Source organism: Ctenocephalides felis, unplaced genomic scaffold (assembly GCF_003426905.1).
Source record: "Ctenocephalides felis isolate EL2017-DRISC unplaced genomic scaffold, ASM342690v1 CF-g0.4_SCAFFOLD_01170, whole genome shotgun sequence".
Classification (NCBI taxonomy): domain Eukaryota; kingdom Metazoa; phylum Arthropoda; class Insecta; order Siphonaptera; family Pulicidae; genus Ctenocephalides; species Ctenocephalides felis.
The window spans coordinates 80,961,463-80,987,968 of NW_020537324.1; the positions used below are offsets into that span (position 1 = coordinate 80,961,463).

General features: G+C 27.6%; 1 protein-coding gene across 1 annotated transcript in view; it reads right to left on the reverse strand.

Moving 5' to 3' along the window:
* LOC113367755 overlaps window positions 1-26,322 on the reverse strand; it is a 58,250-nt gene extending 31,928 nt beyond the window's left edge. Inside the window, 3 exon segments of the mRNA XM_026609335.1 lie at window positions 25,019-25,122; window positions 25,200-25,315; window positions 26,274-26,322. Coding sequence (XP_026465120.1) covers window positions 25,019-25,122; window positions 25,200-25,315; window positions 26,274-26,322 — 269 coding nt within the window.
* Window positions 26,323-26,506: the final 184 nt, after the last annotated feature.

Here is a 26,506-nt window from a genome sequence, read left to right on the forward strand (position 1 = left end):
TAACATAAATTTAAATAAATAAAAGTGCAAAGGATAAAATTTACTTGAAAATAATATCCGTAATATGATTTGATATATATAAGCAAATAATAATAAAAATAAAATTAATAAATAATATAAATGAAAATGTAATTGAAAAATTGAAAAATAACAAATAATATAAATATTATATGAACATTGGAAATAAAAATATTTTATAAATAGCAAAATTAACCATTTTAAAAAATTAACCTCTTCACTGTGTTATAACTAAATTACACTAATTTTTAAAAACAATTTTCGTATTAAAATGTAAATATATTTAAATTTAAATAAATTAGAATTTTAATTTAAAATTAATTTTTCATATTTTTTGTTTTAAAATTTTATTTACCACTGTTTTTTAATATTTTTTTCTCAATTTTTTTATAACTTTTCAATTGAATTAATTTATTATTGGTGGTTGGTTAAGATGATCGCTTGTTAACTGCTTGGCGGTTTGACGACGTGTGTTCGGTGGCGGTTTCGGTGTCAGTGGCGGCGGTGACGGTGGTGACGGCGGCGGACACGATTGAGGGTGCATTCATCACCACGCAGGGGTAGTAGCACTAGTACACAGGCGGAGATATTCGCGAATTTAGAATAACAGGGAGGGACAAATGAAGGATTAAGGGTCACAACTAGTGTGAAATTTAAAAAAAATCGAATTTTCAATTTTTCCATATTTCGATAGGTTATATCTTTAAAAATAACATACCAGAATTTTAAATCGATATCTTGAATAGTTTTTGAGTCACAGCCATTTCAAAGAGTCTATATATAGTATATAGTATAACGATCATTTAATCTTCAAACGCGTTTTTCTCAAAACAGCATTTTCCGAATTTGCTGCAGCGATCACTCAAAAACAAATGATCCGATCGCTATCCAATTTTTTTTACATGTTCTATATATAGTTCTCCGTAAAATGAACTATCGATTTTTTGATCGGATCAAAAATCGAATTTTGGCAGTCCAAAAAACGACCAAAATTTTGGGTAAAATTTGATTTTTTTTAAAAAAACGCCGTCATTTTGTCAATTTTTGATTTTTTTTGTTTATCGTAGTTTATTTTACAGACAATATTATCTAGTTTAACGAGATTTTTTTTTTTAAATTTCATCCACGTAGAAGGCCGGAATCACTGCAGCAGTGAAGGGCCTTTTTTGTCGCGCCGTTGGAGATCGACAATAACTTAAAAAATACTTTATTTTTTCTTTCAAAAATTTTACTATGTATTCTTAAAACATGTATAAATATATTCCTGAAATTTTGAAATGATTGATAAAGTAATTTTTTTTAATATAAATTCCCAAAAATCACCTTTTTTTAGGCAGTTACACTAGTTGTGCCCCTTAAAGCTAAATATTAAATCGATGATAGAGAAAAAACTAATTAATTTGGTGTTGAAAAAAATCAGTTTTGATCGCAAAATTAAACCTTAAAATCGTTTCGCGGTTCAGTTGTTGAAATATTTTCATCGTACTCATGGAACATAACTCAATCTGTCTGTTTGGACTATCATGGTTCAGCAATTATTTCACTTATTATCAAATTCGGTGTCCCACAAGGTTCAGTTCATGGTCTCAAAGAGAATTTTATTTTCAATCAAGAGGTTTCAATTCGTTCTTAATGGTTTGAAACCAAATTTGTAGAAAATGTGTATATGTATTAAGGCTCGTTTTTCGCTTTTGTCACTAATTCAGAATCAATTTTAAAAGTTTGAGAAATACTGGTTGAAAAGATCGAATGTCCTTATCTAAACTCCTCAAATTATTATTTGTAAGTATAAAAATTCACTGAAGTTAGGAGTAATAGACACTTACACTTAGTTTCACGGGGCGTCCATTAATTACGTGATCGAATTTTTAAGGATTTTTAAAACATTCGATTCCTATTGATAGGAAGATGTGCTCATTAGTTTTTGGCAGAGGCAGGTGCAGCAGTTACGGAAATAAAAAGCAAAGAGTGCAGATAATAGAAATCGAGTTTTTGAGAGAACCGAGCATCCGATTTGAATGATCTAAAAAACATTCAATTAGTAATGATTGGGAGAAGTAGTTATTAGTTTTTCGCAAAGGCAGGCCCAGCCATTTCGAAGATACGGAGCTAAGTGTACAAAAAATTGCAGTTTTTGAGAGAACTAAGCGTCCGATTTAAATGATTCAAAGAACTTTCTGTTTGTCTAATTTGTCTTGGAGACATTTGATCTTGGAGAAAAAAATTGTGTCAACATTTTTTTTTCAAAAAAAATTTTTTTTGTATATCGAAAATAATTCAGATTTTATTTTTATTTCTGACTATAGTTCTAATGTACTTTAAACAAGTAATTTCAACTTTGCAATTCAGTTTATATAATTCTTATAAATATTAGAAAATGTTACAATATTAATAATAATCTATTTGAAAACATTCAAAATTTCTTGAACATTTCGTTACGGTACGGAAAGTTCCAGCAATTTGCCTTAAGGCACGATGCCATACACCCCAATAGTTTTTTATTTAGCTAGCAAATAGAATTAGTAATTTATAGTTTTTAATAAAAATACTCATTGCAAATATTATAATCATTTAATGTTTTTTCTTTAAAAAAAATAAAAATATATTTAACATCCTTTTAATTGTTTATATTGATCAAATGTTGAATTATTTTATTTCATAGTATTTTCAGTTATTTAGTCCAAATTATATTTACATTTATATTATTTGTCAAAAAAAATTAATATATATAAATATATAATAAGATATAATAATGAGTTCTAGACCGCACCGCGACCAAAGGTATCGTTTTAAAGGGATGCAAACAATACACACACACATATATATATATATATATATATATATATATATATATATATATATATATATATATATATTTCTTCCACAGTGGGGGGTGGTGTATTGTCACAGAATACCCCCATTTTGACAGATTTTAAAAGGGATGCACCCCTTTCCTACTTGAAAAATCTCAACTCAACAGATATAGCAGTGTTGCAATGAAATAGGTCTATCTAATATAATAATAATAAATAACATAGATAGTTAAAAAGTTTACAAAAAAGCAAATTAAAAATCTAGCGATATTTAAAATTAATATTATATTCGTATAATTTATTTAACTACTTTTTAATTTAATCATTAGTTTGCATTTCAAGTGTATTTTACATAAATTACTTGTTTAATTAATTTCACTAGACTTTTTGGGAAAATAGATAAATAAATTGTTTTTTTTTTCATTTATTTAACTAAATACTTTTTATAACACTTTTCAAATTGTAAAATGATAGAACTACATAGAAATATTATATCATGATAAAATTTTATTTATTTATATTTAACAAAATTATTGTATTTGAATTTATTAACTGTTTTGTACTTTAAGTATTTATATTTATTTTTATATCTAGTATAAATATAAATATAAATATGATAACTTAATACTCTAACTCTAAATATAACTTTGTCACATTTTAAGAAAGTTGATATATTTAATATAAAATAAAATATAATAGAATGGAATAAAACATGGACATTTTTGATGGCATAAAAACATACATTTGAGTAAAAATATAAATTATCCAACAGTCCATATATTTCGACAGTGTTAATTCTTTCTAACAATAAGTCATTTGATATAATAATTGAGAATAAATTGTGTGAGTAAAAGTCATTTGATCAAACTCAGTAATAATTTGTTTAATTAAATAATGTTTAATAATTAATACATATAAATATATTTTGTCAAAAATCTAAAATTAATTTATAAAAAATATCTAACGAATTTTACATACAACTTGCTAAAATGTTTTTGTAGTAATATTAAAAATTAACTTGGCCATGTCTGTTAAAAATGAATGAGATGTAAATGTATATATATATATATATATATATATATATATATATATATATATATATATATATATATATATATATCATGTACATTTTGTATATTGTAAGGCTTTTAAATTGAGCCATCAAAAATCCTTGTAGGATTTCAAAGAGGGGTGTCTTACTGCGAAATCGCTAATAAAAAATAACGCGTTTTTTAAACCGATAAATATTTATTATCTACATTTATGTTTTTGATATATATCATATTAAAAATCATATATTTATAAGTATACTAGCAAACCCGACGAACTCCGTTTCGCTACAGATGATTTCGTGAGAAAAATTAAGGAATTTTTTGTTTGTTTTATATTTGAAAAGAAAAAATTTGATTTTATTACACAATAGTAATGATTTTATTTCGATTACAAAAATGTTTTTTAGTTGAACTTCTCTAAGTAAATAAAAGTGAATCCGCAAATTATCCGTTTCATTGAAGTGCTCTTTGGTAAACCACATTTTTTGTTTTTTGGTCTGACGTTAACACAAACAAAGCGGATGTTTTCCAAACTCGTGAACAGGCAACGTATGACTGCCCATGTGAAAAACAATGATTTTCTAAATAATCTATTTGAAATTTATCCCGCAAACACTAAGCGATTGGCCTTACGACTTGTTAATTGTCATTGCGAACTGTAAATTGCAATCGTTTGAAGTCAAACGGAAGACCAGTCGGAATCATTGGTATGTCACCAAATCGCCAGCAATTTTTGATTGAATAGTGAAATTCAGTGCGTGTACATAATTATTCTCTGCGGCAAGAATTGTTCGTTGACTTAACCAAACATAATTCTGATAATTCTCACTAATGTCATTACTCGAATTTTTAATTACGGTGCGTGAAGTTCCAGCAATTTGCATTAAGGCACGATGTCACGCACCACTAATTTTCTTATGTGGTGTTGCGGAGCCCGAGACCTGTCTAACAAATGCAAAATTGTCGAAATCGGTTCGTGCGTTTTGGAGTTATATCGTCAGGAAGGAAAACCCGACTTATTTTAATATATATGTAGATATATATATATATATATATATATATATATATATATATATAAAGCTATAAAAATATCACTTAGTATGTTATTTCATCTTACAAATTATTAATTATGTCAAGTAAATATATCAAAAACCTACCTAAGTTAAAAATCGAATTTAGACTTTTGTCAACTAAAATTAGAAGTAATCTACAAATTTTTATTTCAATCATCCCTCAACTTGCAACCCTCTTGTTATCATCGTGCGGTCAGTCAGTGGAAAGCACGTGGCGACCTTTAGACCTTTTGTTCGATGCAAAAAGGTTCGGGGGAGCCCTTAAATAAGGTCCGATTGTAAAGGATACATACACACATATATACATATATACATACATACATATATATGTGTATGTATGTATGTATTTATATGTCGTAATTTGAGGTTTCGTTTCACGTCAGAACCGTTTTCATTGTTATAAAATCCGAACGCAGATTTGATATCGAAACTCTTTTGTTAGGGATTTACTTTTGTTAGGAATTAGTTGGTACAAATAATATCGATAGTATCGATATCGATAATATCGTTTATACATAACAAATTTATTACTAATATTATTGTAATTTATATTTTATTTCTAGTCACCAGAAAGTCAAATCTGTCTTATTAAATATCGTACAGATCAGGGTTTGTCGGTTTTCAAAAACCGGTTTTAAAAACCGGTTTTTTGGCGAAAATTATGAAATTCGAAAACCGGTTTTTTAGTGAAAAAAGTCGGTTTTCACTGTATAAATGGAAAATGACAAATATAGCCAAATATGAAAGATAGATGAAAGCGTTTTGATTCTTGAAATCATATCCATGGTTCCCAGAAAACTTTTGTATATATTAATTCAGATTTTTATACCAATGTATATATTAATTTAAATCAGTGTGACTTCTTCTTGAAGAAATAACTTCCTCTACTCAAACTTAAAAAAAAAAGAGTTTTAAACCCTAGAAGCCACAAATTAAATAACAAAAAACTTGGAATTCTTATATCAGGCTTTAAAAACAATTGAGCTAAATTTGGTCGCAAGTATGACAAGTATTTTCTATTTTAGGAAATTTTGTGAGTAAAAAAAGGACACGTCTATGTAGAAATTCGATAGACGTTCTCAGTTTTTTGAAATCGTATTTTATTAAACAAAAAAACAATTAGAATGTTTAAAATTAATTAATTAAAATTACTTGGAACAGACAATACGCGAGATTGATATTAACAAGTATGTAATCAACTTGTATCTATTTTTTTTAATTCAATGCATTTTTTAATTAAAAATGTATTATTTTTATTTATTCGAAAACTTTTCTTTCACTACCATATAAATACGATATCGTACGATATCGTATATTCATTTTTATATGTGAAAATGATGCATGAATAACGAATAATTATTTTCAAAGTTATTTAATCAAGATAAACTATTATTTTTTAGTTCTACTAATTAAAATAAAAATAATTTTGTTTAGTATCTATAAAATTGAACAATAAATAAATTCAGTCAAATGCTGCTCTAAATTACACTAAATTTGCGGATAAATAACAGGACATTCGAGTAAAAATTTATTTTCTATATAAAATTCGAAAACCGGTTAAACCCGGTTTTTTAGTAAAATTAAAATTCAAAAACCAGTTTTCTGAAATGCCGGTTTTTGTATAAACCCTAGTACAGATCATTGGAAAGACGTTTAACCAAATGATTTGTAAAAAAATTTTTGGCAATTTTTCTTAAATTTATTTTTATATTTTATATCTATACAGATTAAATTTAAATGTTTCATCTAAGGAATGGTATGTCAAAATTATTTCTAATTTTTTGAGTGATTTCACATTTTACTTGAGGGTGAGGCATGAAATATAAGTGAATGATCACTCAGCAAGATCTGAGGGGAAGAATTTTTAATAAACTGAATGCTGACAAAATCTCTTGGGGTTGGATTCATTATAAAAAGCTTAATTGGTGGCTGATATAAGATATATATATATATATATATCATCAAGATATATATATATATATATATACACCTAAGTCTGTTTTTACACGGTAGATTGGTTCCAGAAGAAGCCGTGTAAAAAAAAGTGTAAAAAAAAGACATTGATCTTATACAAATATGGGTGATTTGTTCCTAATCTCTAAAACCTATTAAAATTAGTGAAAAACAAGAATTTTTAAGAACAAGAATTCATGTTTATTTTAATAATAATTCCCCTAAATTAGTGCTATTCACATTTGCTTTGACCAGTAAAAATTGTTTGTACGCGCTAAAGGGGAATTCACTTAAATCTTTAAGCTAGTGGTAGCAAACTATCGATACTATCGATCGTTTCAGACTTTTTTCTTTCATAAATACTTTTTTGTGATATGAACATAATTCGCAAATATTAAATTTGACAAAAAAATTTAAGTACATAAAATTTCAAATCGTGCTAAATGGAATAAAACCGTGTAAAAAAATTAAAAATATTCAATTTTCAAAACGTGTTATATCAAAACCGTGTACAAAAAGACCGTGTAAAAACAGACTTAGGTGTATATATATATATATATATATATATATATATATATGCTTCATGTTTGAGGCTAAATTTTACAATTTTTTATTATAAAGATATATATTTTTAATAATGCATTTTTGTGGAGTATTTTGTTAGCTTTCTAAATATATATAATAATTTATAAGTGCTGAAACAAAATCTTGCAATATTTAAATAATTACCAGAAAAATGTCGAGTTCTTATATTTAATGGTTAGACTTCGATGTTTTATGTTTGAGGCTAAATTTTACAAAATTTTGTTATGAAGGTGTATATTTATAAAAATGCAGTTTTGTGTAGAACTTTACAATCTTTCTGGTTATATATAACTAGCAAACCCGACGAACTCCGTTTCGCCACCAGATGGTTTCGTGAGAAAGATGAAGAAATTTTTTGTTTGTTTTATATTTGAAAAGGAAACATTTGATTTTATAACACAACAGTAATGAATTTATTTCGATTACAAAAATGAAGAGTTATTTAGTTGAACTTCTCTAAGTAAATGGAAGTGAATCCATAATTAATTCGCAAATTTTCAACTAATTTTCTTAGCTATAAACGAAACGAAATCGTTTTGTGCGTTCTAGAGTTATATCGTCAGGAAGGAGAACCCGACTTATTTTTATATATATAGAAGATAATCTATTTGAAATTATTTAAAACAGTTATTGATTATTTTTATTACTCGAATTTTTAATTACGGTGCGGGAGTTCCAGCAGCTTGCATTAAGGCACGATGCCATGCACAACTAATTTTCTTAGCTATAAACCTTGCGGAGCCCGAGACCTTTCCAACGAATGCAAAATTGTCGAAATCGGTTCGTGCGTTCTAGAGTTATTTCGTCAGGAAGGAAAACCCGACTTATTTTTATATATGTAGAAGATAATCTTGCTAAAATTATTTAAAACAGTTATTGATTATTTTTATTTCTCGAATTTTTAATTACGGTGCGTGAAGTTCCAGCAGCTTGCATTAAGGCACGATGCCATGCACAACTAATTTTCTTAGCTATAAACCTTACGGAGCCCGAGACATTTCCAACGAATGCAAAATTGTCGAAATCGGTTCGTGCGTTCTGGAGTTATTTCGTCAGGAAGGAAAACCCCAACTTATTATTATATATATAGAAGATAATCTATTTGAAATTATTTAAAACAGTTATTGATTATTTTTATTTCTCGAATTTTTAATTACGGTGCGTGAAGTTCCAGCGGCTTGCATTAAGGCACGATGCCATGCACAACTAATTTTCTTAGCTATAAACCTTACGGAGCCCGAGACCTTTCCAACGAATGCAAAATTGTCGAAATCGGTTTGTGCGTTCTGGAGTTATTTTGTCAGGAAGGAAAACCCGACTTATTTTTATATATGTAGAAGATAATTCATAGGTGTTGGAACAAAATCTTGTAATATTTAAATAATAATGAAAAAATGTAGGCGTAAAAATCCAAAAACATTGAAGAGTCATGTTTGAGGCGGAATTTTACAAAATTTTGTTATAAAGGTGTATCTTTTTAAAAACGCAGTTTTATGTAGATTTGTATTGTCTTTCTGATGCCTATATATAATAATTCATAGGTGTTGAAACAAAATTTTGCAATATTTAAATAATTACCAGAATAATGTCGAGTTCTTATATTTAATGGTTAGACTTCAATATTTTATGTTTGAGGCTGAATTTTACAAAATTTTGTTATAAAGATATATATTTTCTTTGTAAATATATATGATAGTTTATAAGTGCTAAAACAAAATATTAAAATATTTAAATACTAATGAAAAAATTTATAGAGTTAAATGGGTAAATCTAAAATCTTCGGTGTTTCTTGTTTGAGGCTAAATTTTACAAAATTATGTCTTTAGGGTGTATATTTGTAAAAATGCAGTTTTGTGTAGAATTATATAATATTTCTCGTTATATATAATAATTCATAGGTGTTGGAACAAAATATTGTAATATTTGATAAAATGTAATAATGATAAAAATAGGCGTGGTGGCACTTGTTTGATGTCTAAATCTAAAAACTTTGACGTTTCATGTTTGAGGCTAAATATATATATATATATATATATATATATATATATATATATATATATATATATATATCGTATAGGGTATCTATGATATGCACGTATGCAGAAATATTTGCACAAAAAACTGCAAACCCGTTCAAAAATAAATAACAGCGAATTCAATAAAAGCAATTGTCGAGATGATATCACGTTGCCAGTTGCAACTAGGTTTGCCAAACTTTATTTTTATAACAAAATAAAACATTTACTATATTTATATATGAAAAAATCTGGTTTCTTCCATATGTGGGGAATCAAGCAGGCTAGACATCGTGAAAAAACAATATAACTAGTCATTTTTATTTACCATAAAATTTTGTAATTAATAAATCGTTTATATTTTCATCCAATGGATTTTATATTTTTTACATACATAATTGAGATGAAGTTTGAGATCAGTTTGAGATGAAGACAGAGAAGGAGCATTATTTGGGGATTTTAAAAATATAGATTTTGATGCAGCACCATAATCACTGGTCTTTCGTAATTACTTAAAAGGTACGTCGAGACGGTTCATCGTAGTTAACGCATTTACTACCTGACACCGGACTTCTGTTGGTATACCCATATTGTATACCCAGACCTCAGTGTTTATTGCTGACACAAAAATTAATTCTGAACCTAGACCTTGGGTCATGAATTGAATGTCAGTGGAATCGCAATTCATCCTCTCCTTGTCCGTTAACTCACCAAATCGTCTTTTGATGCATAAAACTGCATCTTGTCAAGATGATGACTCTTTAATGCGCTCTTCTTCGAATCACATCTGATTCGAGAATCCGATGTATGATCCGAAGGGCTACAGAAGTAAAAAAGATGGTGGCGGAATCTTCGAAGTTTACCAAGACATCGAGGTTCAGGAAATTTACCAAGTGATTTATATTCAGAACCATATGCAGAGTATGAAGATGATGGGAGGTCGAATTACCTGCCATACGGTGGATCTGCCGACGAAACTGTCATTTATTCCATTGGATGAACTACTAATTGACCAGTACCACAATACTGCTATAATCTGCTTTTCCACTATTTATTTAAAACGTGTTTCCCTGTATTTTTTTTAAACTGTGAGGTCAACACTGGGCAGGGAGTGTGTGGGAAATCAAGCAGGCTAGACATTGAGGAAAAAAACAATATAACTGGTCATTTTTATTTATTACAATTTGTAATTAATAATTTGTTTATATTTTCATCCAATGGATATTATATTTTATAAACATAACTATTTTCCACACATTTTATCGTTGTATTTTTTATTATATTTTATACAATCCTAAAGATTTTCCTAAAGAGAAGTTTGGTTTCAAAAAATCCTAAGCCGAAATCGTGTTAATTAATTCAACATTAATTTTTTTGTAAAGATTAGACGAACAAGTTTCTTCGTAATTAACGATCAAAAATAAACATTCCTGAAAAGTTCAATTTATGCTGGCATATCATTATTCAGCAATTAAATAAGATAGAGGACAAAATGTCGATTACGACTATTCTTTATTAATGTATTTTTAGAGAAATGTTGGAAAATCGCTGAAATTCGCACACAAACACCTACAGATTTCGCAATTGCATTGAAAAAGTGCTTGTACATTTTTTGCTGGCGATATGCAAGCAATACGATGATAAATCAAATGAAAAAAATTTGCGAATCGAATGCGAACGGACGCGATTTGTTAGATTTTATTTGAATAGTTTGGGTATATACATATAATCATATATAATTATTCAGTTTTTGAAAGAATGAAATGTTTGATTTGAATGATTTAAAAAACATAAAAAACAGTTAAAAAATTGATGTTTAGGGATCAAAAAAAAAGTTTCATGTTAAAAAAAAAAAAAAATTACACTGTCAAGAGACTAAGAAGATTAGATCTATTAGACTTAGTATAGTTACATATTTAGTATAGTGCTTGTAATTATTCTCACATATTTATATTTATTACTAGCTGACCCGGCAAACGTTGTTTTGCGAAGTGAGGTATTTCTAAACAATTTCTATAGAATAAAAAAAAGAATACTTTATTTTAGGAGTGTAGGAATGTGTTGTTTGAATGATACAGACAATGAGGTGTTATAAACACAATAAACCCCAAATTTTACTTGTATAATAATGAATTATATAATTCATAATAACAATATTCATTTGTCCATATTTCGTTAATACAATCAAACTGGAAGTTTTATACACTTTCTATAATAATATGATATAATTCAATCCAAGTCTTTTTTAGTCTTTAGCCATGGTCAATGTTCAGTTGATAATTTTTGCCCCACACAGATGTAAGTTTTTAAAGTGGTTGTATAAAGAAAACTGTTGATCTTACTCAAAATTCATATTACATTTTATAAAACAATTAAATAGTGTATAGTTAAAATTTATATTAAGGTCTCGTGAACTAAATCACAGTGCTCACAACCCAAAAAATTAACAACAAAAGGAAATACTTTCGTTATGGATTTTCAAAAATTACCGTTTATCTCCTGATAGCAAAGTCATAAAAATCACGGTTATAGCTGGTTATACATCTTTTCCCCTCTACTTTCAAATATTGTTGTTGAACGATGCTAAACTTTACTGGTTTTTGAGATATTGGTGGAGGACTTTATTAACCCTGGATTTTCATATATTACTATATCTATTATAACTTGCAATAAGTGATTAGACAGAAATGTATATGGTGTCCCCTTCGATGAATTCCAAATTTAGGATCTCAATTTGAATAACCTATATGCATTAATAATATAATTCATAAAACGTCTTGGTAACACATTATTCACAATTGTAATGAAAAATTTGTAATGTATATAGATTATACTGTATATATTTGAAATGATTACTTCCATATCTATTTAAACTGTACTTATGTGTATGTCAAATAACATAATGTGAGCTTTATAAGCAATTTTCAAACAACTTTGTTTCCGAAGATCTTTATGAATATGATTTCTAAAATTACTATCTATGTTATAATCTAATTTTTTTATTCATATCGCTGTCTATTATAACTTGCAATAAGTGATTAGACAAAAATGTCTATGGTGTCCGCTTCGATAAATTCCAAATTTAGGATCTCAATTTGAATAACCTATATGCAATAATAATATAATTCATAAAATGTTTTGGTAACACATTATTCACATTAAATCAATAACTACTTGCACAGCACAGCGTTTGAAATAAAATTATTTATTTATTTTTCATAAGCAAGCCTTAATCAATAATAATAGTATTATTTCAAGTTGTTGATAAAATAATACGAATAGGCAGTGAGCAAACACTTGAGAATTAAATAAAAACCTCATATAAAATTAAGATAAGCATTCTTATTAACATTTAAAAATATATAAATAATTAAATTTTAAAATTAAAAGAATAACACATAATCTGTTCCAACTTGTCAAAACCATTTGACATATGAGTAGGCGATACATCTGTCATTTGAGTAATATTGTGTGGGAAGCCATTTTGAATCAAGTGATGTTTACCAAAAATTTTCAAATTAAAAATGTAAAGTTTCTAGGCGGATTTGAAATAATATCTCACCTTTCCGACCATCTCTGGATTGGCACGAATTTTTCAAGACTAAGACTGGCCAAATCGGTTTAGCCGTTTTCGAGTTTTACTTAGACATTTGAAAGAGAGCTTCATTTTTATATATAAGATTTGCTTGCAACTATTGTCACATATTTATATTTATTATACTAACTTGAAATTCTACCAATGGGTAGTATTTTAAAATCTTATTTAATAACTAATCACAACAATTACTGAATGCCTTTTCGGGCAGTTGTAGTTTAGATGAAAATAAAAAAAAAACAAAAAAATTAAAAATTACCAAGTTGTTTTGAAAGAGTCTCCTCGTGGGCGATAATGTGATAATGTGATAATCTACTACGTTCGAGTGGTTCTCACGTCATATGAATTCGATACGTCTCGATTTAGGGTAGTGTGACAAAGAAATGGGCATGGGTATGGGCCCCCCCTGAGGCACATGAGGTTTGTATCCATCGTATCGTATCGTACATATATTATATAAGTACATATGCGGCGCAGAAGGGCTACATTCAATTGTGCGATGCTCGAGTGCGATATTGAAGATTGAGTGACAGCTTTTGATTTTTTTACATACATCATAGACTTTATATAATACATGTATTATAAGGTCTATGATATACATGCATATTATACATTACACACTTGCATACATATTATTGTAAACTAGTGGTGTATGGCATCGTGCCTTAAGGCAAATTGCTGGAACTTCCCGCACTGTAATGAAATATTCACGAAATTTTAAACGTTTTCAAACATATTATTACAAATACTGTAGCTTCCATTATTTTTGCTATCTATTGTTATATCTGAGCAAATCAAATGTAAATCATAAGTCATAAATTAATTTATCTACAGAACATTAACAATCGTCATTTCATTTCGAATTCAATTTCAATAAAAAAAATAGTTGCCTAATTTACATATAATTGAAAAAGTGCTCCCGTATAGTTATAGTCTAAACGCATTTGCAAATAATTCTGTGCGACATTTTCACTTATACTGTGCTTAGCTTGGCGGCATTTTCACATTTTTCAATAATTTTCACAAAATTGGAAAAGTGCTCCAGTACATAAACAGTCTAAACGCTCTTGGGTAAACATTTGTACCAGAGTGGCGCTTAGACTGTGCTTAGCCTGGGTAATTTTTTCAATTTTTAACCCAAAATTACAAAAATATTTTTTGAAAAAAAAATTAGAAACAAATTTGTTTTCCAAAGGCAATTATTTTGTTGAAACAAGCAGAAAGTTCTTTGAATCATTTAAATCGGACGCTTAGTTCTCTCAAAAACTGCCATTTTTTAACATTTTGATCTGTATCTCCGAAACCGCTGGACCTGCCTTTACCAAAAATAAACCACCACTTCTCCCTGTCATTATGAATTGAATGATTTTTTGACCATACAAATCGGATGATCTGTTCTCTCAAAAACTCGATTTCTATTTTCTGCACTCTATGCTCCGTATCTCCGGAACGGCCGCACCTGCCTTTGTCAAAAACTACGGGAAGTTAAAAATATACAAGCAATTTAATATTAATATTTAATTTAGTAGTTATAAGTGGTATTTTTGACACTTTCCCATGTCTGTAAATAATTATTTGTTAGTCAGAACATACAAAGGCATATTTTTGTATTAATGGGCCTTGTATAGTTTATCAATATCGTCATAATATATTTCTATTAACATTTTCTTATATAAAACCAATATTGAAATCAATATAGGTGCCATATAATACTAATATTAGTAAACAACATTGTATTCTCATTTAAAACCAATATGAACTTTATATAAATCAACAAAATTTACCCCAAATAAAAAAAACAATATGAACACAATATAAATAAATAATATTTACCCTAAATTCAAATATGTTATTTAACCCACATTTAAAATTATTAATTATAAATTTATATTATTTAATTTATATAAAAGAACTGTATTTTACTCATTGATAATAGAAATTTTATTTATTCTAAATTAATATCTATATTTTTAAATAGTTTATATATTGAATGTTAATACTTTTATTAAGATGTTACCTAAAATTTTATTGTGATAAGATACAAAACAAACAAAGTATTTTCAGTCATTAAAATAATTCAAAGGATCTTAATTGTAAATCATAATCTCATCTTGCTTATTTCTATCGCCTTAATTATCTATTTAAAAATATTTTAAATAATGATGAAATACTTATATTTTTTGGAACTTATATATATATATATATATATATATATATATATACATTTACACATATAGAGATAATACAATTAAAAACTCCCAATGTAAAATATGCAAAATGAATTCCGTACCATATTTTGTATTTAAATTTTATTAATTCGGAAACGGACGGTTGAATATCCTCATATGAATATTCATATAAATAAATACGATATATATATATATATATATATATATATATATACATTCCAACAATATAATACATCCAAATTTTTTTCAAAACGTTGGAAATATTCTTATAATTTCTAGCTAAAAATATGTGTTTATTTCAATAACACATTTTTATAACAAATTTTTCTCTTTATTAATGAAGCAATTAATAATTGTCTCTCTTCTCACAAAACTCGTTATCAATTAAAATGAAATGAAGAAAAAGGACACCCTTGAGAATTTCAAGGAAAGGGGATGAAAATAAAAGATGGTAGATCATAAATTTTCATGAAATATCACTCTTGCATTATAAAATTTATTGCAGAAAGAATAGAAATATTTTCAAAGAGCATATCGTTGATGAAAATTGTTATTAGATATATAGAAAGTGAAAATGTCTTTGGAAATGGATATCTAAATAAAAAGTAGTAGTAAAAAGCGATTCACACGCCAGGGATTCTTGTTTCGAGTCCTGACTTCGGACTGACATAGAATTGGATAATATAGGATTATAAAAAAATAAGATAGTATGAGATATAATAAAAAAATAGTGTAGAATCTAACTAGTGGTGTATGGCATCGTGCCTTAAAGCAAATTGCTGGAACTTCCCGTACCATAATGAAATATTCGAGAAATTTTAAACGTTTTCAAATATATTATTACAAATACTGTAACTTTCATTATTTTTGCTATCTTATTGTTATATCTAATTATGAGCAAATCAAATGTAAATCATAAACCAATTTATCTCCAGAACATTAACAATCGTCATTTCATTTCGAATTCATTTTCAAAAAAAAGTAGTTGCTTAATTTACACAAAATTGAAAAAGTGCTCCCGTATAGTCACAGTCTAAACGCATTTGCAAATAATTTTGTGCGTCATTTTCACTTATACTGTGCTTAACTCGGGGGCATTTTCACATTTTTCAATAGTTTTCGCAAAATTGGAAAAGTGCTCCGGTACATAAACAGTCTAAACGCACTTGGGTAAACAGGGTAATTTTATGAATTTTTAATCCAAAATTACAAAAATATTTTTTGAAAAAAAAAATTAGAAACAAAATTTTTTTTTCTGAAAGCAATTATTTTGTTGAAACAAGCAGAAAGTTCTTTGAATCATTTAAATCGGACGCTCAGTTCTCTCAAAAACTGCTATTTTTTATATTTAGCCCTGTATCTCCGAAACCGCTGGGCCTACCTTCGCCAAAAACTAATAACCACTTTTCCCCGTCATTACAAATGTTTTTTAGATCATTCAAATCCGATACTCCGAATAATTTAAGATTATAGGAAAATTAGATAGCATAGAATATATAAATATAATACATGATATAATAAAAAAATAATATAAAATATAAAAAAAATGTGCTTTTAGAGCGCAATCTGTGTGAATATTCAATTGTTGAAATGCAAAGTGCGGTTAGGTTCAAGTAACTGTCCACACTATTCGATATTTCTGTAAAGAAAACATATAAAGTATTATACATCGTTAGAAAGGTCTCAAAATTCTTTATTATTTTCCCATATATCGCAACTTCGAATTTGGCACGGTGTGGCCTACAGGCAAGTTGCTGTAGGTAGTAAAATTGCAGGACATCTGGAAAATCTCGAGAAAAATTATATGAACACACTTAACCATTTATATATCATTTTGTTCGTAATTTTATTCTGCATCTTTTGTACGAACAAAGTTTTTTCGTATCTTTTACGGTTTAGTTTGACTAAATGTTCTAGTTAGACAAAATTATTGAAACAAAAATAAAGAAATGATTGATTAAATTTTTAATGGATATGAGTGTGGAGACATTTATTTATATATTTATACATATTTGTGTGTCTGTATATTTGTGTGTGTGTTTATTTTCTCGTATTTCTGTTCCATTACCCAAAGGATAAACAGACATCCTGATACACGTTCGAGGGAAGCAAATAAAGCTCAGAAGGACATGCGAATCCTTTTTCGCTAAAATCACATCACATATGCCGTCATGTGTGTATTTGCAAAAGGATATCTTGTGTTTCACGTCATTGTCGAGGAAATCGTCGTCCTGGATATATATATACATATATATATATATATATATATATATATATATATATATATATATAATATAAATAGTACAGGCATTCACGCATGCTTATCGGATTGAACACTTCACTGAATTTTTAAGTATCATATACAATATGTTATATATTTATATATATATATATATATATATACTAGATGACCCGACAGACGTTGTCCTGTACCCACATCTACGTTTTTTTAATATCCTATACTAATATTTATCCGTTCAGTTAAAAATAATCATTATTGGTTTTCGAATTACTATTTACACCAATATATGAGTGATGTTGAATGAAGAACTGCTTCAAATAAAATTATGATTCTCAATTCCCACAGTTACACTTTAATTATCCCTTTGACAAATATTAAAATATGTTCAATAAAATTGTATATAAAAAATTATACATTGCAATTTATAGAACAAATTTATTTCCAATAGCTCAATTTATTTTAATGCCAAGGATTACCCAGTAATTTTAGTCATACCTGTAGATGTGGATGTATAAATAAATGATTTTTTGTTTATTCACGACTAAAACATTGATTTTCCAAATATATCACACAAAAAATCATCGTCAGCCTTTGTGATTTATGGTCATAGCATAAGATACACGTGTTGAAAATTGAAGTCTTTTAAAAGGTATAACAAATTCAGAATGAATTATTGTAAATATAAGTATGATATAAATTAAGAATTAATATAAATATAAGTATGAATTAATATATATATAAGTATGAATTAATGTAAATATAAGTATAATACTATAAATATATATATGTATAAATATTACCTAGAATTGAACCTGACGATAACGTGCTACAGTCGGTGGCGCCTCTATAAAGAGTGGAATTTATTGAAATTGAAGTAAAGTGTGTTTGAGATATATTACTAAAACTAGCTGTAAGTGGAATTCTGTCTTAAGGCAATTAAGGCATCGTGCCTTAAGGCAAATTGCTGGAACTTTCCGTACCAAAAATTATTATTTTTTTAAAAACGAATAACATTTTTGAAAAAAATGTACTTTGAAAAAATAAGATTTTTGAGAAACTATATATATGGACAAAAAATTACTTTTTTTGAAAAAAAAATAAATAAAAAAAAAAAAAATCTTTATTTTGACATATTGTGGAAGATCTGAACTTTTTTTTCAAAGCAATCGTACTGATTTAACTGCATAGGGACAAAATATAAAGCGCGTAAGCGCCGTGTCGCTGTCTAACGCATAAGCATTGGTACGGAACCCATAGGAATGTTAACAAAATTTATACTTATTGTTAAAATCTATAAAATATCTGATAATTTGATGTGCATATGTCTAATGATCATTTTTGACCGCCAAATGGCTCATTTTTTTACTTTTTCCTCCATATCTCCGAAACCGCTAGACCTACCTTTATGAAAATTTTATCGATTCTTCATCTTGTCAATACAAGTGAAATGTTTTTTGAATTATTTAAATCGGACGCTCCGTTCTCTTAAAAACTGAGTTACCGTTTTCGGCACTTTTTGCCCCGTATCTTCGGAACGGCTAGAACTGCCTTCGCCAAAAACTAATCAGCATGTCTCCTTATCAATACAAATCGAATGTTTTTTGAATTATTCAAATCGGTTGATCCGTGTTCCCGAAATCGTCGACGAAAATTTGTATCCGCACATACATACACACATGTACATACATACACACACACATACACACAGACACACACACACACAGATACATCCATTTTTTCTAAGGTATGCCAAAATGTTCAGGAACCTTTGAAACGTAAAGATATATAAAAATTTTCATTTTCGATTTTTTTGCGATTACTATAACTTGCCCTACGGGAAGTTAATAAATTTTATTATTTTTCTTTTACATTTTTCTCATAACCAAGTAAATGAATAGGCCACTAGTTTTCGAAATCCTATTTCCATCATTATTAATCTAATCCAATCTATCGGAATCAATTTCGCAATTATCAATTTGCATACGGATGTGCAAGTGCAAATTTCAATTGCAGCAACTCCGGCGGTTAGAATATTATCCGGTAGAAATAATCCGGTAATCTGATTTGAAAACGGTGCTCGCTCGGGTTCCGTACAAAAGAAAATTGCGGACGAACGGACGAACGGACAGGCGAACGCCGTTAATCCAATCATTCGGTGTGAACATGTTCATGTGTTGCAAACGGTCGGTTGCAACAATTGTACGGGGATAATAAATAATCTGATGATTTGTTGCAAACGGCTTGATATTGTTATATTGTTGACGGGATAATGAATACTTGCAATATTTGTTTGCAAAATATATGCAATGAGGTAATAATTAACTTCCTGTAAGATGAGTTTAGTGATCGCAAAAAAATCAAAAATCAAAATTTTTGCATTTCTTTACGTTTCAAAGGTTTTCTGAACATTTTGGCATTTTTTAGAAAAAATTGATGTATGTGAGCCTGTGTGTGTGTTTGTGTATGTATGTTTAGATACAATTTTTCATCCACGATTTCGGGCGCATGGATTACCCGATTTGAGTAATTCAAAAACATTGTTCTATCACCAATAGGGTTTAGACAAAAACCGACATTTCAGAAAACCGGTTTTCGAATTTTAATTTTACTAAAAAACCGGTTTCAACCGGTTTTCGAATTTTATATAAAAAATAAATTTTTGCTCGAATATTCTGTAATTATCCGCAAATTTAGTGTAATTTAGAGTAATATTTGACTGAATTTATTTATTGTTCAATTTTATAGATAGTAAACAAAATTATTTTAATTTTAATTAGTAGAACTAAAGATTAATAGTTTATCTTGATTAATAGTTCATCTTGATTAAATAACTTTGAAAATAATTATTCGTTATTCATGCATTATTTTCACATATAAGAATGAAAATATTTTTATGAAAGTGAAAGAAAAGTTTTCGAACAAATAAAAATAATTTAAAATAAAAAGCATTAAAAAAATTAAAAAATATTAGATACATGTTGATAGATACTTGTTAATATCAATTTTAGTTTTATAAACAATTGAGCTAAACTCGGGTATTGTCTGTTCCGAGCTATTTTAATTAAATAATTTTAAACATTCTAATTGTTTTTTTGTTCAATAAAATATGATTTCAAAAAACTGAGAACGTCTATCGAATTGCTACTTAGACATGAACTTTATTGTTTCTAACAAAATTTCCTGAAATAGAAATTACTCTAATACTTGTGACCAAATTATGCTTAATTGTTTTCAAAGCCTGATATAATAATTCTAAGTTTTTTGTTCTTTGTGGCTTCAAGGGTTTAAAACTCTTTTTTAAGTTTGAGTAGAGAAAGTTACTTCTTCAAGAAGAAGTCACACTGATTTAAATTAATATATACACAGGTATAAAAATCTAAATTAATATATACAAAACCTTCTTGGGAACCATTGCAGACTGATAAGAAATCAAATGCTATTGAACCGATATTATTTCAGGAATCAAAACGCTTTCATCTATATTTTATATTTGGTTATATTTGTCATTTTCCACATATACAGTAAAACCCGACTTTCTTCGCTAAAATCCGGTTTTCGAAATCCATAATATTTGCCAAAAAACCGGTTTTTAAAACCGGTTTTTGAAAACCGACAAACCCTAATCATCAAGCAAAATTTCATCAAAATACCAGAAAAGTAAACCTGAGGTTCTCCTTTTGTTAGTCAGCTACGAAATGATAGTAAATAGTTTGTTAGTTTGTAAAACATCGTTTCAAAAAGTCTTAAAAAATACGGATAATTATTTAAGTATATGTTAAAATAATTATATTAGACACATAACAATTACGATTTTTAAATAAATACTTTACCATATCTTTTTGCGTCTCCATAGCTACATTTCTACGTCAGTCTCGATGTACAATTTCATCCTTTTATCAAATTTTTTTGTATGTGTGTATATATGCATATTTATATGTATATATATATATATATATATATATATATGTATTTGTGTTCGTGCAAAATCCTCCACCGTATTAGTGAGGATTATTCGAGGACAATTATATTGTTATGCATCTCGTCAAACAAGGACTCATCTCCACCGGAACGACGCCATATGTTCGACAGAGTAGTACAATCTAACAAAAATATATACTTTTGTAATATTGTAATATTATAATTGTTACATCTATTCGAGAAGGACAAGAAGTGAAATTTCAAAAATCATCTAACCATTAATTTTGTAATTGTAATTGTAATTTTTGTAATTGACAGAGTTGAATATAGAATGAACTTGCTCTTTAATTTTGCCTTGGTGGTGTTCTGGAAAAACTATCTGGCTAGTTGATCACGTGATCGACTTTTTAAGTATGATATTCAAAATTACCCCCCCCCCTTCCCCACCTCCCACACGTGTATTTTTAGTTACGTGGAAAAAGTATAATTTTTGATTTTTTTTTAAATGTTTGGATTTTTTAAAAAAAAACTGATACAAAATAATTACACGTGATATCTTACTATACCCCTCCTTCCCCCACGTGATATTTTGTGATTTTTGTGTGATTACCTCTTAGGGTGATCTTCGAGGCGGCTTTTGTACTTTTCTGAGTGTATTTATAATTTATAGTTCATTGTGCTGATGGAATATACTTTGAAGCATTCAATTTTTTTTGACAAAGTATAAATTTTTGGGACGTTTGGTTTGAAAGCCGATTCTTATGGGAAATTCATAAATAGAATAAACGTTTAGTAATTATTGTTTATAAAAAAGCTGAAATGTAATACAAATTAAAAATCATATAAAATAAACAAATAAAAAACACACACACACACATATATATATATATATATATATATATATATATATTATTTATTTATTAAAATAGCAATCAAGATACAATTTAATCTTATAAGCTATTGTAACACAAACGAGAGGAATCGAAAGAAAATAATAATAATAATAATAGAAGAAAGAAAAAAAAATAAATAATTAGCTAGCGTTCACTACAATACGTAAAGCCTAGTGTTTCTTTTAAACATTTATATGATAAAGAATTATTTCAGATAGTCGTCATATCATTTAACATCTGCATAAAAATACCTCAATCTCTAGTATAGATTCTATACCATGCAATGGTAATTGTATTAATTATATTGCACAAACCTGTGCTTTAATGAATTTTCAAAATTAAACTACTTGTTATAGGCCTATGATATTTTAAGATGTTCGTTGTAACCACAAATTTAATTATCATAAATAAAATTACCCTACCCTGAAGCTTTTCACTACTGACTGTGTGTGATGCTCCTCAGTTTGTGGGTGTCGAATGTTTACACCCGTTCTAGGTTTGATTTCAAAAAGAGACACTGAATTTTTCTTTATATATATATATATATATATATGAATATGATATGATATGATATGAATATATGAATGTATGTATGTATGTATATATATATATGTATATATGTATGTATATATCTGGTGTCTCTTCTCCATTATTGTTTGCGCAGCTTGCGGATTCGCAGGGAAAAAATAGCTTTTCAAATAAAAAGAGACGAATATTGAATTTTAGACGCATTATGCAGATTCCAAACGATACCGCGGATTGAGGGAGTACTACAGAAAAAATGCAGTGACGTAGGACAACATTATCATATAATTTCCAAATATTTGTTGAACTAGTGGTGTATGGCATCGTGTCTTAAGGCAAATCTCTGGAACCTTCCGTAGGAATAAACATTATTAATATCCAGTAAAAATTGATCAATGATAAATAACACTTGTTTTAATTTTTTTCAAATTTTTATTCAACTATTATGTAAAGATTTTTATAAATATGTAAATTTCATCATTCCTATTTTATAGACGTATAATATATGTACTTATGAATACAAACAAAATGTTTTATATTTATTGCATTATGATGAAGGCATAAGATGATCTTACGTAATAGATTTTTTGTTGTGATGTTTGAAATTAACCCCCCCCCTTTCTCCCACAAAATGAGTATTTTTAGTTACGTAAAATTTTTCGAACTGATTTTTCGAATTTACAAAAAAATCCTAAACTTTTTAATTTTTTTTCAAATCCAAGTTAGATATACCCTTCCTACTCTACGTAATATTTTGTGATTTTTTGTCAAACCCCATCCTCCCCCCAAAAAAAGCCTCACGTGATTAATGGACGCACCCTTATCTCATATTTATAAGATTGACAAGAACAAAATAAACTAGTGGGGTGTATGGCATCGTGCCTTAAGGCAAATTGCTGGAACTTCCTGTACCGTAACGAAATGTTCGAGGAATACTGAATGTTTTCAAATAGATTATTATAAATAAAGTTGAAACAAAAATTTTTTTTTCAAAATCAATTATTTTGTTAAGACAAGCAGAAAATTCTTTGAATCATTTAAATCGGACGCTTAGTTCTCTCAAAAACTGCCATTTTTTACATATTTAGCTCTGTATTTTCGAAATGGCTGAACCTGCCTTTGCCAAAAACTAATAAACACTTCTCCCAATCATTACTAATTGAATGTTTTTTAGATCATTCAAATCGGATTCCCCGTTCTCTAAAAAAGTCGATTTCTATTTTCTGCACTCTTTGCTCCATATCTCCGAAACGGCTGAACCTGCCTTTGCCAAAAACTAATCAGCTCTTCTCCCTATCAACGTGACTGGAAATTTGTATCCATATATACATACACACACACACATCCATTTAGTTTCTGAAGTATGCCAAAATGTTCAGAAAACTTCAAAACTAGAAATGTAAAAATGTTCAATTTCGATTTTTGGCCCATTATAATAACTTGCCCTACGGAAACTTCACCATGGATAGTTGAAAAAATGATTTTTGATAATTCAGATAAAAAGTGTATATATTAGTATTTGTTCGTATATTTATTTATAAATAAATTAATATTTTTCAAATTACATTTAACATAATTTCTTCTTCAATAAGATCGTCCAAATATTTTTCTATAAGTGCAATCCATAAAAGCGTCCGTGAATTTGTCTCCAAAAAAAACAATTGCAGGAATCGTGGACAAAGTTAAAAGTTGTGGAATTGGAGGTACTATTGTTACTACAGTGAAAAAAATTCCGACACTGGAAAAATACACAAATTAAAAATAAAAATCAAATTCATTACTATATATGTAATTGTAGAAAATTGACTCAATAAGTTAATAATAACTTATTATTGATTAAATTCATTTAGTGAATGTCCACTAATTTTAATTTTCTTAAGTGCATAAAATGATTTTTTTAGTTTTTGTTAGCTCCATAATATTTTTGCTATGTAAGAACAAAAAAAAGTTTACAGTAGTATATTAAATTGCAATGTAAAGCAAATTTTATTCTGAATAAAAATTGGATTTATGAATGGAACCTTGAACTGAAATTGAACGTTGCTTAAAAATCGATTCTTTCCTCTCTATTCAAAATTTTAATTTCCTTTAAAAAATGTATAATTTATCATATTACTAATTTAGTAAATAATTTTTTCTCATCTTACCCTCTTAGGGTGATCCAAGGAATTGCAACAGTTGCCATCATTTGCCAAATAAATGCATCCCCTGCGGCGATTATACTGGGTCTCATATTATCACTGTCAAACTTCTTGAAAGAATAATAATATTAAATATATTTTACAACAAATTCATCATGCCAATTAATTTATGTAAAAAACTATATACCGATTGAGCTTTATCAAAGACATCCATTGCAATGTAACCGTTTCGCAAAATCAGTCCTATGGGAAAAGCTCTCCATACTATTGGAAATGATCTTTTCATTATTTCGTGAGATAAACCTTAAAAAAATATAATAATGTATTGAAAATATACTTTTGAAAGAGCCATAAAACATGAACAATAAATAATTACCGAAGAATAATATGTATAAAACTCATCGTTTGGTACAACATGCTTAAATTTTCAACACATTAAATTTTCAATTTTTAAATTTTAAATTTTAATTTTTCAATTTAACACAAACCAAAAGAATTAGAAAGAAAAGAATAATTTTAGTTTCGTTAGTTTAAATTTCCATTTATTAAAAAAATATATTTTTATTAAAGATGTATAAGTTTCATGATTTTAAGCTGATGGTATGTATATTGTATCTCATATTTTTATAATGTTCATATTTTTATATTATATTATTACTTATATGTTTATATGTATTTTTTATATATTTCTATATTTTGTTCTCTATTACTTATTTTTATGTGTTGTATTTTAAATTACTGAAGTGTCGAAACGTTTAACAATATATTAATTATTTTTTCTTAACTTTTTTATTTTGACAAATGGGTTATTAATTATTATAAATATTAATTTATATATCTTATCTTATCTTATATATATATAAAAATAAGTCGGGTTTTCCTTCCTGACGAAATAACTCCAGAACGCACGAACCGATTTCGACAATTTTGCATTCGTTGGAAAGGTCTCGGGCTCCGCAAGGTTTATAGCTAAGAAAATTAGTTGTGCATGGCATCGTGCCCTAATGCAAATTGCTAAAACTTCACGCACAGTAATTAAAAATTCGAGTAATAAAAATAATCAATAAATGTTTTAAATAATTGCAAATAGATTATCTTCTATATATATAAAAATAAGTCGAGTTTTCCTTCCTGATCAAATTTTACCTTTTCAAATATAAAATGAACATAAAATTTCTTCATCTTTCTCACGAAACCATCTGGTGGCGAAACGGGTTTGCTAGTATATATATATATATATATACATACATATACATCTTACCTATAAATCTGAAAGGAATTTCACGATACATATCACCTCCATGTTCCATCTTATTATTTTTAAAAATCAGTAACAATATACTATAACATATCACAGATTTGTAATTCATAAAATTAAAATTATAAAAACATCCTACAAATTATTCATAAATATATAAAAAAAATTAAAAAATCTAAAAATTTAAATTGAATTCAAAACGTCAAAATTAATATTTACAATGTCACTTATGAAGT